This window comes from Cibotium barometz, chromosome 64, assembly GCF_041138505.1.
Source record: "Cibotium barometz isolate CiBa-2024 chromosome 64, ASM4113850v1, whole genome shotgun sequence".
NCBI classification, from domain to species: Eukaryota; Viridiplantae; Streptophyta; class Polypodiopsida; order Cyatheales; family Cibotiaceae; genus Cibotium; species Cibotium barometz.
The window spans coordinates 19,191,021-19,210,689 of NC_141109.1; the positions used below are offsets into that span (position 1 = coordinate 19,191,021).

At 38.1% G+C, this 19,669-nt stretch overlaps 1 protein-coding gene across 2 annotated transcripts in view; it reads right to left on the reverse strand.

Moving 5' to 3' along the window:
- Positions 1-637: 637 nt before the first annotated feature.
- The window catches only part of LOC147603411 (aquaporin NIP1-1-like), a 20,673-nt gene continuing 1,641 nt past the window's right edge, over positions 638-19,669 (reverse strand). Inside the window, exons 3-5 of one of the 2 annotated variants that reach the window (XM_086796667.1) lie at positions 1,329-1,532; positions 1,144-1,205; positions 638-999 (exon numbers count right to left, since the gene is read on the reverse strand). In XM_086796667.1, coding sequence (XP_086652793.1) covers positions 765-999; positions 1,144-1,205; positions 1,329-1,532 — 501 coding nt within the window. In that variant the 3' untranslated portion in view covers positions 638-764. Of the gene's footprint in view, positions 1,000-1,137; positions 1,206-1,328; positions 1,533-19,669 lie in introns of both variants that reach the window. The other variant, XM_086796668.1, reaches the window with a different exon arrangement.

Below are 19,669 nucleotides of genomic sequence, written 5' to 3' on the forward strand. Positions count from 1 at the left end.
AAAAACATATAGAAAATCTCTTAAATTTAGCTCAAAGCCAATCACTAATTGACAAGATTCAAATGTCTTTGGGATTAAAGTTTCCTTAACTGACGAGATTCAAATGCCTTTGGGATCAAAGTTTCCTTAACTGACGAGATTCAAATGCCTTTGGGATCAAAGTTTACTTATACTATGTAATAGATTCTATTACCAAAGCTACCTTAGAATGTTCATTCCCTATTCTCTAGAATATCAAGAAATCCTATGAAAACATCCGTCATGTAGGCTATAGTCATTATTGCAAAATTAAGGCCACATGTAATACTTAAGAATTTTTTTTATTCGATCAATTTTCCAACTTCATGCACAAAAGATAGCCCAAATCCTATAAAAATCAACTATCAGACTTGTAACAAGACGTAATGCTTAACAATTGACTAATCCAACAAATCATGTAAAACTCAACTATCAGTCTTGGTAAAGCAGTCCTAAATAGCTTAACAACTAGCTTACCAATGTTAATATGTGTAGTTGTGTGTAGCAAGTTGTACACTTAATTGTATGGGATGCCCAAGGGCTTGTATTATTCTCTCACATGCAATGTTTGCTTTACTTGAGTGTGACTTTACTATGTTTCCATGATAGCAATTAAATGTGAACTTAAATATGTCTTTTTATTCATGTACTAGACAAGAAAGGATGAAAAGATACACAAAAGTAGGCAGGCCTCAATCATGGCAACTCGATACACCTTATAAGTGCAATGCTTGAATCCAAGAAGCCTAGGCAGGCTTGAAAATTTTGGACAAGTTCTTCTTAAATATACTCGTGAAAGTAGTTTTCTCCATCTTGCTGGTTATTATCGGCTCGTGCAAGCGGATGTTATTGTAGACCACGGCACCCAACATTGCACCCATTGTTGGTGCAAATATGTACACATACAACTCCTTATAACTATTGGCTACGATGGCGGGCCCAAGTGACCTTGCTGGATTCATTGATGCTCCAGACACCGTCCTATTTATATTACCACCACCCAACCACAACCACAACCACAAAGAAAGTGCTTTAAAAAAAAAAAACAAAACAAAATATGATGGAGAAAATGATATATATATATATATATACAACATGTGCATTAATATATATATTAACCTTTACCCTGCGAAGATAACATTCATTGCCACAGTTGCCCCTATCACCAATCCTGCCATGCTTCCAACCTATTAAAGTAACATCGTATCACAGAATCAAATATTGGTGGTGGGTAACATGGTTTGCGTGCACAACAAGAATCAAATTGCAGGTTTTTATATATATATATAAAATTCAATGGAGATACATACCGCACGAGAATCAGTGGCCACTCCTGAGACCACAAACATGAGGACAAAGGTGATAATGAACTCAAGTAGAAAAGCTTGAAGATAATCATCATTTGCTGGCCGATTAACAGTGTGTTCAAGCGAAAGTTTGGCATGAAGGACGACCTTGAGAGCCAAAGTTGCAAAGATGGAGGCTGCACTTTGCACAATAATGTAAGGAGGCACCTACAACCAAGTCCCCGTAATTATTAGATTGGCACTTTTATTTGCAATAAATGTTTTTAAACTTGATCTTGATGTGATTTAGTCCTTCAAAGAATTTTAGCATGTCTATCCCACAAATGCCATTAAAAATTTAAATAATTCTTTTGTTTCAGAATTAGCAACATGACAAGAAAGTATACTCCCTTTGAAAATAGGACCCCCTTAACCACATCAAATATGCCTATTTGGAATTTACACAAGGGCATTTGCACGTGGTTCAACCCTTAGAATGCACAACACAAACCCTTCATAGAAAGTAATTTGGCTTTGTGAGTTGATGTTGATGTTGGTAAAATCTCTACAAGTCTCTTCGCTACTAAAGAAAGTAAGTTGGCTCTACGAGTTGATGTTGGAAAAATCTCTACAGGTCTCTTCTCTATTAAAATGTTAATACTAGATAAATCAAAAAAACTATGTCATATTACTTGTCCTCCTCCTAAAAAGGATTTAGCTGAAGGCTATTCCAAAAGCTGAATTTTATGGCTTACCATGTTTAAAGCTTTGTAGATAGGTGAAAAGGCCAAGAAACTTTGCATCTTAGGTATCTATCCTAGATGCCACATAGCAATGGAGGATATCCTTCATCTTTTCATTTATTATACAGCAAACATAGAACTATGGGGCTTTATACAAACCCTTATTCAAGTTGTACATGGTTATCTCCTCCCCTTAAAAGAAATCCTTTTGGGAGACATTAATGGATGCTCACTTGCTCTTTGGAATTATTTTTGACCTATAGCCCTTTGGGAAATCTGGCTATTAAGAAATAATAAAGACATCTAAAGTACCTCCACACTATGAATGAAGTTGGAGATGGTCTTAAGAAGTGACTTAGTCCTTTCTAGAAATCCTTTTGGGAGACATTAATGGATGCTCACTTGCTCTTTGGAATTATTTTTGACCTGTAGCCCTTTGGGAAATCTGGCTATTAAGAAATAATAAAGACATCTAAACAGTAGGATGTATCTCCATAATTTCTTTTTTGTTTTACAAGCATTAGCTATAGTCTCCCAGGACTTGCAAGCCATAATTAACCTCAAATTTTATGATCTCTTTTCTTTTCTTTTTTGAAAGAGTTCCATATGTCCTCCATGCTTTTAAGTTAATACATTTTCTTTATTAAAAAAAAGGATGATAAGAATACTTGTGTTGTTTTACTTCATAAGGCCCCATATGCCCCATAGTCCTAGGGTTGGTGCCTTTTATAGCCCCAAGGCCTAATTACCAATAACACCACATGTGTAAATGCCCTTAAGCACCATGTGCCTAGGCCCATCCCCTATGTGCATGTGCATCCTGAATCCCTTGTGTAAATGCCCTTAAGCACCATGTGCCTAGGCCCATCCCCCATGTGCATGTGCATCCTGAATCCCTTGTTACAAACCATCCCCTTCTACAATGATTTCGTCCTCAAAATCAAAGGGTGGTGTTGCACAAAATGACACATACAAAAGGCAAAATTAGCCATAACTAGTCATCAAAGCCGAGGGAAAATCAATGCCAAAACATGAATCGTGTCGAAGTCGCATGACCCTCGGAATCAAATGGAAAGGAAGATGAGATGCCATCACGACGAGGCTAAGGATACATCTACTTGGATCAAAAGGTAATCCAAGGTAATGGCTCTCCAACTACTTGGCTCAAATGCAAAATGCAGAGAACCAATATCGATGATGAGGCTAACTATGCTCCTGCCTAGGTCAAAAGGAAATCAAAGGCATGTAAACTCCAAGATAATGGCTCCATGATGATCTGGATAAAATGGAAAGGATAGAAAACCACCGTCGATGATAAAGCTAGTATGTATCCTCCAGGATCAAATGGATAGGCATGGTACACATCATGGACTCTAAAAGCTAATGTAATAGTAGCCCCGGGTCAAAAGGAACGCTCAAATCCAAGGGAAAGCTCACTAGCTCATCCTTGTGATCGTAGTGCAAATTTGAAACCCAAAGTATCGACCTAGAAAGCTCAAAATCCGTGGCCGAAATATCGAGAAATCCTAACTCAAAAGAATCACCATGTAAGCCAAGACTAGGATGTATCACATGTGCATTTGAATGCCATGCCACTTAATCATCTACCATACATCTATTATGCACTCACAAATGAATGTCTCGATTCCAAAGAAAATAGGATCTTATCGACAATCATGGAAGCCAAAGGAACACATCTCATGGTCAGTATTGTGCAAGAACAAATATGAACTAATGCCATCGTCCATTATAGCACCACTCGAACAATCCAAGGCATGATCCACTGAATCAATGTGTGTATGCGTACAATCCAAACCCATGACTCCACCTGTCTTTGAAGTACTCACTAACCTCGTGAGTACTAATGATGTGATTGATGCATCACTAAATCGAATAATGCTGATCCACATGATCATCAAATGCATCTCTATGATCCCCAAGAAGGTAGATAGGCCTAGGTGTATCAACACTCATAATGCTCAATGCCATCCCTGCCCTCGAGATCATGCCCACATGCTCTAGGTCACACACATCAACACTATCACATACATCATCATCATGTGCATATGTATCACTATCAACGTGTGGATGTGTGTGTGATACATCAATATCATCATATGTATATATGTGATACACCATGTGTACGAGTATACAATACATCATTATCATCATCTAGATCTGTGTCAATGTAGTCTACACCATCAAAAACATAATCATGGTGGCTGCTCAAGAGTGTAGGACACTCATATAAGTCAGGTCCAAAAGAAGACTTGCCCCATGTGAACAATGCTAAACCATCTGTGTTGAGGTAACCAAGAAATGAGTTGGTGAAGTTGCCAATGGGTGGAAGACCTGGACCATCTAGCATGTACATCCACCTCATCAAACAAATGCCTAGAGTGGCTAGGCATCAAATCCTTAAGTTCGAACATCCACCCATGGCATGAGTATGCCACCTCATGATAGCATGAAATCAACAAATGGGGGTCTAGAGGTCTAAGCCTCAAAGTGCCAATTTGAAAGGTGCCAAAGGTATGTGTGAATGCAACAAAAGGTATGCGTCCCAAGATATCGAATGGCAACTCGAGATATCGAGTGTATAGCCATGATCATAGTGTATGAGCACGTCTCCCACAATCTAAATTTGAAATGTAACTGTCAAAGTGATATCAAAATGATGATGTAAGATCACACCATGGTGACAAATGAAGGGTATAAATAGTACACATAACCCATGGTCACATGTGAACACCACTCCAACGCTCAAGGCATGTGAACAAAGCTCACAATGCACCAAGATCTCACACACTGTGTGAACAACCCTAAGAAGACATAAGAACTAAGAACTCTTATTTTTTATTTTATTTTTGGCCTCTTATTCTTCTCACGCTGGCAGTGGTTAGATTTTCCTGAGAACTAAGAACTCTACTTGAGTTCAATGAAGGGCTTCTCCTTTGTAATATTGGTGTGCTTTTGATGAAGCAGACAATGGATGGTCTTAAGCTGACCGTTGCTTCTCCTTCGTAATATTGTGCTGAGCTCAAGATGAAGCGGCCAAGTACAAAGTAGGGTCTTAATTTAGTTGAACGCTGCTTCTCCTTTGTAATATTATTATGCTGAGCGAGCTCAACGTGTAGCAGCCAATGGATGGATGGATGGTCTTTGGTTGATTGAACGCTTAGATCTAGTGATCATTGACTCATTTAACTTTGCTCTACTGAGAGCTCATATTAGGCGCTCCTCGATGAAGCGTGCACCCAACAACTCTGCTAAACTGAGTATTACACTACACTACTAGCTGCTATATATATATATATATATATATATATATATATTGTGTTGCGTTCATGTTGGCTGTCGAGGCATGTAGTCCGTCGAGAAATGCACCAAAAGGCCTTTGTGCCTTTCTACCTAATTAGCATCACTGACGAAGAAACGACATTGCTTTTATAAGAGCGCCTCATTGATTTGTTGTACATTATCAAAATAAAGGAATTATGATACTACTGCCCCATGCATTGCTACCTTTTTGCACTAATTATAATAGCGATGGCAGCCTAGAGATAAGAAAATTGCATTCTTGCATTTGTCGATTACTTTGTTGTCATAACCCTTCTCTTCTGTGTGTGTTGTAAGCAATTATATCTAAACTATAGCAAAGAAGATCATTCCTCTGCTAGACAGGGTGTTGGTGGAGAAGATCGTCCCTCCCACAAAATCTGTTGGCGGAGTTCTTCTGTTGGAGTCTGCCTCTTTTTGCTTTGTTATCTTCTCCACATTTGCAGCTACCCTGCACATTGATCTTCTAAAATGTGCACTTAAAACTATTCTTGCTGCTGCTCATTAGAGTGTGGAGACATACAGAACTCCATAGATAGTGGCCCTGTGATGTTGCCTGCTACTAGATAGAAAGCCTGTTTATCTATTTATTTGCTTACTGATGAGATGCTCAAGCAGTAATTCTTTTTATCTGAATCCGGGCGTGACGTCTGTTTTTCTGTGAGTCCCGAGTCCCTTGTGTCAGCCCGTAGGAGAAAGCTCTAACTGGAACAAGCACACCAAAGCTGCTTCAGAAGGGTCTATTATCAACCTTCAAAGACTTGAATAAGCCTTAAGAGACCACAAGTCTTCTGCTGTTGCCTTAAGAGACCACAAGTCTGCTAGTTGCTGCCACTCTTATGCCTTTAACAGTATGAGTCGTTGCTCTCCACTCTTGGCCAAATGTGTTAGAGTGGTCTTACTCTGCCTTCTTTGAGTGTGTTTCTGTTATGTTTTCAGCAACTTTGCACCTCTTCCGAATGTGACAATTGTCTGGACACTGTCTTCATAAATCAACTGATATTGTACTCATCTTCAAAGTTTAGTAGACATGTCCTTTCTTATGTGCTATCATAGAATGCAAACATTATCTATGCTTGAGATGCTAGTAAAAGGAGATCTAGCAATCTGCAATTTGTATTGTCTATTATTGTTATTCAGTCTGCAATTTGCATGCATTTGATTTAAGGAAAGGTCCAGCACTAGTTTCTCTCATAAGAAACTCTTTAGCTCTATTTTTTTCTTCTTAGTCATTTATGTATGTAGTTAAACTGATGAATGCCTGTCCAATTACATCAACCAACAGTCTGAATCCTTTGTTGCTATACCACCTTGTTGTTGATGGCATACTACCATGCTGCACTTTAAGTAATGCTTTGCATTGACTTGAAACAACACTTGCTTTTGCTAGTATTAAAATCTTGTTTTTTTGTATTACCTAATGGTATACATTGTAAGTAGACCATCTTTCCTTTCTTGTTTGATTTACTTTTCTTCTTTAAACTGATAATGACACTCGTGTGCAGGTTAGGAACCTTGAGCACTGGATAATATTACTGCTAGTATTACAATCTTGTTTTTTTGTATTACCTAATGGTATATGTTGTAAGCAAACCATCTTTCCTTTCTTGCTTGAATTACTATTCTTCTTTAAATTGATAATGATACTTGTGTGCAGGTTAGAAACCCTGAGCACTAGTGTGTGCACTGGTGCTTGCACTAGAGAGAGGGGCTAGGTTTGACTCCCAAATAGGGTGTTGTTAACGATGCTAGATTTGAAATGAATTCTCTATTTGTAGCTTGTGATCCCAATATGCATCAAACTATTACAATAATCTTGCACTACTTTCACCAAGATTCAATAAGTAAGAATACAACTATTACAATAATCTTGCACTACTTTCACCAAGATTCAATAATCTTACTTTCTTGCATCAAATTAAGTAAGAATACAACTATTGTAATATGCATCAAACTATTACAATAATCTTGCACTACTTTCACCAAGATTCAATAATCTTACTTTCTTGCATCAAATTAAGTAAGAATACAACTATTGTGCTTATCTTGCATAATTTTTTTTACGTTTCATAATTTTCTTGAAGTTTTTTACCATTTCTCTTAAAGAAACACAATTCTTGCAAAGTATATTCAAGATATGAAAGATTTAATCAAGAATCAATATTTTTATGGTTTTGCACCAAGATTTGATTTCTATACTCACGTCTTTGCAAACTTTACAAATATGTTCCAAGATTCTTATAAACTTCACGCTACACAACAAACTTTGTCTAAATCTATAACGGAACTATAAATTTTATATACATCTACCTAAAATAATCTACAAAAAAACTACAATCTTCACATACATCTTCTCAAATCTACACAACAGAATTGCAATCTTCACATAGCTCTACTCAAATCTACAACAGAATTGTAATATGTACACTTTCTTGATAACTATGTACCAAGATGTGTATAGCCACTAGTATCTTGCAAATTGCCAAGAATCTAAAAAAACTAGGCAAATGTTGAAGAAAACTAGGGTTCATGAAAATGTTTCATGAGAGAAATCAGTAATAAAAAAAATTATGCACGAAACTCAGAGAATAGGATTCTAAAAATAGTGAATTGTAATATGTACACTTTCTTGATAACTCTATACCAAGATGTGTATAGCCACTAGTATCTTGCAAATTGCCAAGAATCTAAAAAAACTAGACAAATGTTGAAGAAAACTAGGGTTTATGAAAAGGTTTGATGAGAGGAATTAGTAATCAAAAAAATTATGCACGAAGCTCAAAGAATAGGATTCTAAAAATTTAGTGTTTAGTATATAGCATATATTCAAAAATAATTAACACTAATCTCATCATTAATCCACACAATTTAAGATAATAACAATCTTAAAAAATTGTTTAGATTAAGTGTTAATCATCACCAAGATCAAAACTTAATGCAAAAATGATTAAGTTTTAATCACCACCACAATCAAAGCAAAGCCTACCAAGATCAAAGCAAAGCTGTGATACAATGTAAAGAATGGATCTAGTTGCACTCATTGTATGGAGTGCACACATGTGCTGCTTATCATAGAGAGTAGCTACCTAAACATTGAAAGACTGCCATGAATCAAGCATGCTGCTCATGTAAAGACTGCCATGAATCAGCCACCATAGAAACATAAGTTCCAAGAAAGGTCAAATGTATAATATGTCAAAAGGTTTTAAAAAGTTTTCAAAAGGTACAATAGTCGTAGGGCTAGTTACCTTTTATAGTCCCAAGGCTCACATGTCCCTGACACCACATGTGTAAATTTCCCTAGGCATTATGTGCCTAGGCCCATCCCCCATGTGTATGTGCATCTTAAAATCCCCTTTGTTATAGTCTAAGAATCCTTAGTATGTGAATTCACCCTTATGAAATTGGTGAGATTGGAGATAATATATAGGAGAAGAAGAGGTGGAAGTAGGCGCCTAGTTATGAGCTAGTTGTGAGAGTAATTAGAGCTTACAATAGTCCTAGGGCTAGTTACCTTTTATAGTCCCAAGGCTCACATGTCCTTGACACCACATGTGTAAATTTCCCTAAGCATTATGTGCCTAGGCCCATCCCCCATGTGTATGTGCATCCTAAAATCCCCTTTGTTATAGTCTAAGAATCCTTAGTATGTGAATTCACCCTTATGAAATTGGTGAGATTGGAGATAATATATAGGAGAAGAAGAGGTGGAAGTAGGCGCCTAGTTATGAGCTAGTTGTGAGAGTAATTAGAGCTTAATCCCATATTAACTATGATGTATTTCCCTAGTTTGTAATGATATATCGAGCACATATATTATGTACATATAAAGGATAAATAATGGGCCATGGACTATGGGGCAAATAGTTTGAAAAGGGCCATGAATATTGGTATGGGCCAAGTGTAGGGGCCAAGGGCTTAAATGAATGTAAACATGGGACAAGTGTAGGGCCCAAGGTCTTAAATAAATGTGAGCATGGGTATTGGTATATAGGACATTTGTAATTTTGTTAATTAATGACTACTAATTACACTTACAAGCTTTTAAGCTTTCATGGCCTTCTTGGCTTCCCGTCTCTTTGGCATGGTGACCTACACCCATGTCTACTCCATGCCATGATTAGCCCTTCTCTTGTAGTGGTATTAGAGCCATGCTTTGATCTTTTTCTTGCTAGGTTTAGTGTAGGAAAAACATAATTTCTCTCTCAAAACCTACAAACCCTAATTTCATGAAACTTTTCTCAAATTTCTTTAAGATCTATATGCTAGCTATGTTTGGGAGTGTTCTTGAGCAAAATGCCCCTTGATTTAAGCCACATTTTTCACGGTTCTAGCCTCCTACACAAACCCTAACTTGTCCATATGCCAAAGCTTGCTTAGAAAAGGCCAATGAGAGCATTCCTTAGCATTTTTAAAGCCTATTTGGATCAACAAACACAACTTGAGCAACTTCTGCTATAAGCAAGTGCTAGGTGGCAGCAATTTTCAGCATAAACGGACTCAAAATATGTACCATTTGTGATTAGGGCATGGGAAGAAAGTCTATCAACCATTTAACACATTGGTGAGTGATTTGGGGCTATTTGGAAGCATATACATCATTTCTTGTGCAAGATCTATTCTATTCTTACTTGTTTGGATGCAAACCCTAGCTATGGAAAGCTTGCATAAAGAGGCTTCACATACTTGAAAAAATCCCTCAAGGTTTATTCATAATCTTATTAGTGCTTCAAATGGATTATTGATGAATTGTTATGATAGAATCTTGCCATTTACATGATTCTTGATGCACAAACCCTAGCTCTGGCTTTCTGGCATGCATAAAGCAAGTTTTCCTCAAATCTTAACTTAAGACTTTTTGATGAAAGCCCAATTTCCATGAAGCTTTGATGCTCTTTCCATACCATTGGCGACGATTGATTACATCATCCCTATGTCACATTCATAGCCACTTGGGAGTATTGGTCATCATCATTTAGATGCATTTATGGTTAATTTGATGTGAAATCTTATGAGCCACTTATATGATGGTAGAGATTGATGCTATTGGACCATTTTGGGATGCTTATGACATGCACATGAGGTCATATGCTCAGACTTGAAGCTTACTTGAAGACTTTTGATGCAGTCATGCTTATGCCATGCCATTGCTTTGGTGTTGTGTTGTTGATGTGATTGGATTAGAGAAGCTACACATTACATGAGATCATGCTATGGATATGATGAGATGAGGCATGATGCCATATGTCGTAAAAGCATTACTTGTAAGTGGCTTCAGTCCATCTATTTGAAGCTTTTCACATGTCACCTCACCTTGTACCTCACATTTCCAATTTATAGTATATGTGAAGGTACCCTTGGCATTGGAGGAGAGGCCAAGGGAGAGCATGTTTTGAACTTCCATGCCATGAATTCTTTGGGAAATCAGCACAAAGAGGGATAAGGTACCCGGATGCGAAGACTTAGCCTCAACCCTTGCCTTGGACATAAACTTGGTAATGGGGTGAGAAGGCTTTTCTAGGAGATTTGCAAGCTTTAAAGCACTTCATCGACTTGGCACCGACTTCTATTGATTTCATTTAGCCAATGGGGCCAAGTGATTTGACTCATTGATAAGTACAAGAGGATTGTTGTTCATGGTATTGGTACAAGCCATGAAGATGCATGCCATTGATGTGGTTTGGTATGCAATAAATGTGGCAAAGTTTGGCTATTAATGGGATGTATTTTGTTATGCATTGTGGATAGTTGAGACAAAGGAGATGTTGCCAAATTTTTGTTAAGATCCATGCATGGCTGCAAGCGAAACCCTAAATTCAGTCATAAAGGATTCAATAGTCAACCAAAGGAAATACATCATTGGGAAGTGCTCAGTACAAGCTTCCAATAGAGCTAAATAGTTCATTGATCTGATACCCCCACAAGGGCGATCGAATTAGGGTTCTATAGAAATCACAAAACCCTAACTCCATCTAGCCTCATTATTCAAGGTCTCATCAAGGTGAATACATGGCTTCAAAGTACTCATCAAGAGCTTGCATTTGAACCAAAAAGCACCCAATTCCGATATCATTTGCTAAGCCACCCTAGGTAGTTTACTTTGACCAAAAAAATCAAAACAAAATATACTTAGCCTTTGATTGAAGCAAAATGGTTCAAAGGATAGTTACTACTAAGCATTAGCTATCTAACAAGCTAAAACATCAAATATTGGATGAATATTTTAGGTTCTAGGGCCAAAACTCAATTTTCAATAGTGTCACATAAACCCTAAAATAGAGAATATTAGGGAACCTCTGATTTTTTTATCTTTGCTAAGTTGGATAGTATGCACTTACATCTTTTTGTAGAATCAAGAATCTCCAAATTTCAATAAGTTTTGGGCCTACTACACTCCATTTCCATTTTCAGCCTGTCATGCCTAAAGGGCGATCACCCAAACAAGCCTTGGTGCTTCAAGAGTTGATCATTTGGACATGATTGAGGAAGGAGATACTAATCCCAAGGTTGGTAGCTGTAATGCAAATGCGGATCAATGGGCATGTCATGTAAAAGGAGATACAACTTATGCCATTGTTACAAATGCACAGTCATGGTGGAGAGTCAAATGTAAATGTAATGCCGGCTATGACAAGTGATATTATGTCTTAAATGATGATGTTGATGAGAGGAATGATGGAGACCATCATAAGGCCAATGATGGATGAGATCAAAGCTCTTTGTAATGACATGAAGAGTGAGTTGTTGCATCAATGCAATAGTCATGAACATGTGTGGCAACCTATTCACGGAACCACTACGACACATGAATCCTTTGTGGAAAAAGCTTCACATGACTTGGGTGGAAATCCTAGTAGATCACACAATGTTGATGGTTCAAATTCAAACTAAAGGCATTGTGTTCAGTGACGTGGGTCAATTTGCATTTGTGGTAATAAGGAGAACAATTGCACTCTTCTCTTGGAGCCATGCCCAACTCAATGTATGCTTCCACACTAAGTGTGGAAGCAAAGGGAAAAGGTCATGCTTCCACACTAAGTGTGATGCAAAGGGAAAAGGTCATGCATATCAATCTTCTTGAAATGATGCTTATGTACCCAACAAAGGTCATAGTCATCAAGGTTTTACTTCAAGATTCCATGGGTATGAAGACTATTATGATAGATTTGAGGATGACAATGCTCATGTGGAGATCGTGATGTGGATCAGGGAGAATTCAAAGGAGTTAAGGATAAAATTGTGCTTACCAAATTCAATGGTGAAGCCACCACCAATAAAGACTTTGAGGAATGGATTAACAAGATGGACCTCTACTTTGAGATGAATCCTCGGAGTGAAAAGGCCAACGTCTATTATGCTACACTACACTTGGAAGGACATGCTCACATGCATGGTGGGGGCATCTTCAATCACAATATTATGAGATTACAACATGTGGGATGCTTTCAAGGATGACATGAAGGTCACATTCACTTCTAAGTTGTATAAAGACAAGTTGTTTTATGAATGGGATGATCTTCAACAAAGGTATTCTAGGGTGAAGGAGTACACTCACAAGTTTTTCAAGCTTATGCTTCATGTGAAAAGGTTTAGTGAAGAGTTCAAAATTGTGAAGTATACAAAAGCCTTGAAGAACACTATTGTGGAGAGCAGAGATGTCACAGCTCAATAGCCGACCACTCTCAAGGAGGCTATGATTTTAGCTGAGATCTATGAAGATAAATATGTGAAATGCATGGTCAAATCAATCATGATCAGATTTTGGCTCAAATGTTTCCCCAAGGGAAGCAAAGGATACTCACACTACTAATATGCCTAGGTTTCCTACCATTTATAATAGTGGTGGGAAACAAAATTTCAGATTTGGCCAATGGCAACACTTCTTATAAGCCTTCACAAGGGAATGGAAAGCCTTACAATGTGGCTAACAAGAGTACATTTGTGAAGGAGGACTGCATTAATAAATTGAGGAGCAAAGGTCTATGCTATAAGTGCGGTGAGAAGTGGCATAAGGAGCATGCCAAATCATACAAAGCACACAATGTTACTATTAACATGGCATTCTCAAAAGTGGTGGATGAGGAGAATGACAAAGATGTGGAATCATTTGATGATTGCTATGAGTACGTGGATGCCAATAATGACATAAAGCCGGATGGTGAGTTTCCATTTAATCCCGATGGTGCTTTATGTAGGCCTTGTGATTATGATGATGGTTTATCTGATACTTTGTGTGCTATGGACACACATGATGCTACTCTATGCTCGATCTCCTACATGAAGCCTATGTTGGATGCAAGGGGGCAAATACCTTGAGGCAGAAGGCTATGGTGAATGGAAGAGTGGCATTCGTGTTGGTGGATATAGTATTGTATACATAGTTTTGTGAACCAACAATCATTCTACAATCTTAAATAGTACCGAGGTGCTTTGTTAACAATGTGTAAAGTTCAAGTGGCAAATGGGGATGCTATGAATTGTACAATGGCTTGCAATGATGTGAATGTGTTGCTCTCAAGGATTACACTTACAAAGCAAACTTGCTAATATTGGACATGGAGCCAATTGACATTTTTTGGGTTGTGATTGGCTATCCACTCTTGGGACTTTCTCCATGAATGCAAGGAAAGGTTTTATGCATGGAGAAAGGAGTGTCACTTTACATAGATTTTGCAGCTCAAGGTTGACATTCATTAATGGCACTCATAACTCAAGAGAGAGCTCAAAAAGATGGGACAAATGTATGTGTTACAGCTTTGCAAAGATGAAGACCATGTGGAAGACATCAACACAAATGAAGGGATGACAAAGCTAATAAAGGACTATGAAGATGTATTCCAAATTCCCAAATGCTTGCCACCACCACCCCAGCATGATGTGGATCACGGGATAGATCTTGAGCCTAATACTAGGTCCATAAACAAGCCTCCCTTTAGATTGTCAAAGGTTGAGAAAGATGAGGTGGCAAAGCAAGTCAAAGAATTTGCATAATGGACTCCTATATCATAAGGAGAGGGTGTTTCTTGTGCCTCATCTGTCTTTTAAGCAAAAGGTTATGAATGAGATGCATTCCTCTCCCATGGTGGAACATTTGGGTTTCTTCAAATCCTATGATGCAATAAGAAAGAGATTTCATTGGAATGGTCAATGGACAAATGTCAAAGAATATCTCCAAATGTATATACCTAGATGAATCTAGGAACATACCCAAATTCACCTTTTAGGAACGTGCATGTTATATACTCATGGTAGTCAACCCACAAGACTATATAACTATCAACTCCTTTACGCATAGTATGGACTAGATACTACGACATTCCCACTAACGTCATTAGTGCCCAATAGTGGGTGTAGAACTCTGTATCAAGATATGCTCTCACACGCGCACTCCACACACACACACACACGCGCGCGCGCGCGCGTGCGCGCGCGCATGCACGCATGCACGCACGCGCGCACGCACGCACACAAGAGTATATATTCCAACAAAGCCCTTCGTGTACTGAGTTACTATCAAACCTCTGGAGATGCAAGGCAGACTTAGCCATAATGAAGCCTAGCACTAAGGGAAGTAGCAAATAGAAAGAATTAGTACAGTAAATAAGTAGTTGATAGGGAGAATGCACCGCTAAATATAGAAAGATTAAGCACAAGATCAACTGGCCGCAACTCGGACGAAAACTTCACAATGTGAAATTTGCATGTCTGCTAATACAGCTGAATTATATACCTAGATGAATCCAGGAACATGTCGAAATTCACCTTTTAGGAATGTGCATGTTATATACTCATGGTAGTCAACCCACAAGACTACATAACTATAAACTACATTATGCATAGTATGGACTAGATACTACAACATCCCCACTAACGTCATTAGTGTCCAATAGTGGGTGTAGAACTCTGTATCAAGATACACTCTCACATACGCACTCCACACACACACACACACACACACACACACACACACACACACACATAAGAGCATATATTCACACAAAGCCCTTTGCCCAATAGTGGGTGTAGAACTCTGTATCAAGATACACTCTCACACACGCACTCCACACACACATAAGAGCATATATTCACACAAAGCCCTTCGTACTGAGTTTCTGTCAAACCTCTGGAGATGCAGTGCAGAGTGACTCTCATGATGAAGCCTAACACTAAGGGAAGTGGCAAATAGAAAGAATTAGTAAAACAATAAATAAGTAGTTGATAAGGCAAATGCACCGCTAAAGATAGAAAGAATAAGTAAAACAACAAATAAGTAGTTGATAAGGCGAATGCACCGCTAAAGATAGAAAGAATAAGCACAATATCAACTGGCCGCAACTTGGACAAAAACTTCACAATGTGAAATCTGCATGTCCGCTAATATAGCTACAATATATACCTAGATGAATCCAAGAACATGCCCAAATTCACCATTTAGGAATGTGCATGTTATATACTCATGGTAGTCAACCCACAAGACTATATAACTATCAACTCCATTATGCATAGTATTGAGTAGTAGATACTACGACATCCCCACTAATGTCATTAGTGCCCAATAGTGGGTGTAGAACTCTGTATCAAGGTATGCTCTCCACACACACACACACACACACACACACACACACACACACACACACACACATAAGAGCATATATTCACACAAAGCCCTTCGTACTAAGTTTTTGTCAAGCCTCTAGAGATGCAAGGTAGACTCAGCCGTAATGAAGCCTAGCACTAAGGGAAGTAGCAAATAGAAAGAATTAGTACAACAAATAAGTAGTTGATAGGGTAATTGCACCACTAAAGATAGAAAGAATAAGCACAATATCAACTGGCCGCAACTTACTTGGATGAAAACTTCACAATGTGAAATTTTTATGTCTGCTAATACGACTGAATGATATACCTAGATGAATCCAGGAACATGCCCAAATTCACCTTTTAGGAACGTGCATGTTATATATTCATGGAGTCAACCCACAACACTATATAGCTATCAACTCCATTATGCATAGTATGGACTAGATACTATGACATCCCCACTAACATCATCAGTGCCCAATAGTGGGTGTAGAACTTTGTATCAAGATATTCTCTCACATGCGCACTCCACACACACATTAGAGCATATGCTCTCACATGCCCACCAATAGTGGGTGTAGAACTCTGTATCAAGATATGCTCTCACATGCGCACTCCACACACACACATTAGAGCATATATTCACACAAAGCCTTTCGTACTGAATTTTTGTCAAATCTCCATAGATGCAGGGTAGACTCAGCCATAATGAAGCCTAGAACTAAGGGAAGTAACAAATAGAAAGAATTAGTACAGCAAATAAGTAGTTGATACGACAAATGCACCGCCTAAAGATGGAAAGAATAAGCAGAATATCAATTGGCCGCAACTCGGATGAAAACTTCACAATGTGAAATCAGCATGTCCGCTAATACGGCTGAATTATATACCTAGATGAATCCAGGAACATGCCCAAATTCACCTTTTAGGAACATGCATGTTATATACTCATGGTAGTCAACCCACAAGACTATATAACTATCAACTGCATTATGCATAGTATGGACTAGATACTACGACATCCCTACTACCGTCATCAGTGCCCAATAGTGGGTGTAGAACTCTGTATCAAGATATGCTCTCACACACGCACTTCACACATACACATACACATACACATACACACACACATAAGAGCATATATTCATACAAAGCCCTTCATACTAAGCTTCTGTCAAACCTCTAGAGATGCAAGGCAGATTCAGCCATAATGAAGCCTAGCACTAAGGGAAGTAGCAAATAGAAAGAATTAGTACAGCAAATAAGTAGTTGATAGGGCAAATGCACCGTTAAAGATAGAAAGAATAAGTGGCTTGAGGCTTACTTGTCGAGGCATTATTACTATGCATGGGATGAATGGTTGCACTTGACGAAATAATTTACATACAAATAGTGCATATCATGTGAGCATTGGAATGTCCTTTTGAGACTATGTATGGTGACAAGGTGCATGTGCCAATTGTAGCACTCAAGCAAAATAATGTCAATCCCCATGCAAAGGATGAAGTGGAAAGGATGCCATGTATCTTGCAAACATGCAAGGAGAACATCAGAAAGTTTCAAGAGAAGATGAAGCATTAGGAAGATGCACACCAAAGACCATTGGAATTCAAAGAGGGAGTGTTTGTGTTCTTAAGGATATCCAAAACTTGATATGGTTCTCTCAATGGGAACACCAACTCAAAGCTTACACACCGATTTTATGGTCTATATAACGTGTTGAGAAGAGTTGGTGAAGTGGCCTATCAATTGCTACATCCATCCACCACTACCAATATACATAATATCTTCCATGTGTCACACTTGAAGTCATATGTGGGGCCGGAAGTGCAAGTCTTGGATGAGCTTCCACCTATGAAAGTGAAGATGGCATGGTGGAGTACATTTCTGAAAAAGTGTTGGGAGGGAGAGAAGGTACATCACAACCTTTATTTGCATGAATACCATGTCAAGCTGAGGGGATTAACTCAAGATGAAGCAACATGGCAGACCGCCTCTATGTTGGAGGGGTTTAAGCATCTTTTGAATGTATCTGAAGAGGTTTTGTGATCCAAAAATAGTAAAACAACTTGCTATAATTTCTTGAAATTCATTGTTTATGAGGCTTAAATGAATCTCAAAATGGATGCAAATGATAAGTGCACTTTATGGGAGTTATGTACTATCAAAAGTACTATGCTTTGGAGGTTATCGGTGAGCATTACATGAAGATTTGAAGCCATTAAGCTCGATCATACTTTCTTCGACAGTTTTGTACATGGATTAGTGTTGGTGGCTTTCCTTAATGCCTCACTCATACCTTGCTCATACATTGGTCTTTGACATGATGCATGTTTTGAGAACGAAACATCAAGTATGGATAAGAAGGAGCACTACACCACTAGAGAGACAAGGTCTTCATTGATTCAAATATAGAAGTAACTTTATTCGACAAAATTAGAGGAGTACGTCTGTATATGGATAAGAAGGAGCACTAGAGAGACAAGTGCAAATGGAAATAAGGGATGCTAGGGAGACAAGAATGCAGTAAAGAAGGAGAGTGATGTAGATGAGGCTAGCTCCAAGGAGAGTGATGTAGATGAGGCTAGCTCCAAGGAGGGGAGTGACGATGCTTGAGAGTCAAGACACATCAAAGAGGGGTGTGTGACGTATTGAGTTCTATAATCCCTCTCCATGTATAGATGTCATATACAAGACTCATCAAAGGGGTGTGACAATTATTGAGTTCTATAATTCCTCTCCATGTATAGATGACATATTCCTTTCTTTACTAACACACTTTCAATAAGTACTTGTCCATGTTATAAGATATACTTTTGATGAGTACTTATCCATGTTACAAGATATATTCATGTATATACATAATGTTTTTTTAATCCAATTATTCTAATTTGATGTAGTATGTTGATTAAGCTTTTATTCACTTTATTATTTCTAACATTTTAAGTTGTAATTATTTATACACGTATTATTTTTAGTGGATGAATCCCATGTATGCCTTGCAAGTATGGTGCTAAAGCCAACATACACCCTATAATACAATGTCAAGGTTACCACATATGTAGTCCACATATGTACCCCACTAATAAGAACTCACAATTACCAATGGAAATATAGGAGGATAATAATAAAATAGCAAGAGAGAGAGGGAAGGAGAGCTAATATGCCTTGCATACAAATATGAGAGAGAGAGAGAGAGAGAGAGAGAGAGAGGAGAGGAGAGGAGAGGAGAGGAGAGCTAATATGCATTGTATGAAAATATAAAAAGCATCCCTAAGAGCGCCACTTAACGGCGGTGTAAAAAAATGCTTATGGCATCACTTTGATATTAGTTCATGTGACACTCAAAGTGATGTCTAATAGTATTGTATCCCTCATCCCCCTTCTTCTAGAGTCTATTACAATGTCACTTTTGGGCTAATATGTAGTAGTATATGTTGTTGAAAATATAAAGATCTAGTGTAGTGATGTATAGATCATGGAAGTAATTTTGGGTGGTGCAAAGCTTAGTGGAACAAAGGGTAGTACCAACATGAGGTGTGGAGTGAAATTATTTCATGCAAAATCTCATTGCATAGTAGGGTATTCTAGCTTATTAACATAGTTGGTAATAAATATGGTGGTGTAAATGTGCGTTTATAAAGTAGCATTTGAGTTAGGAGATGTAGAGGGTTTGGATGATGAAGTTGACACCAAAACCAA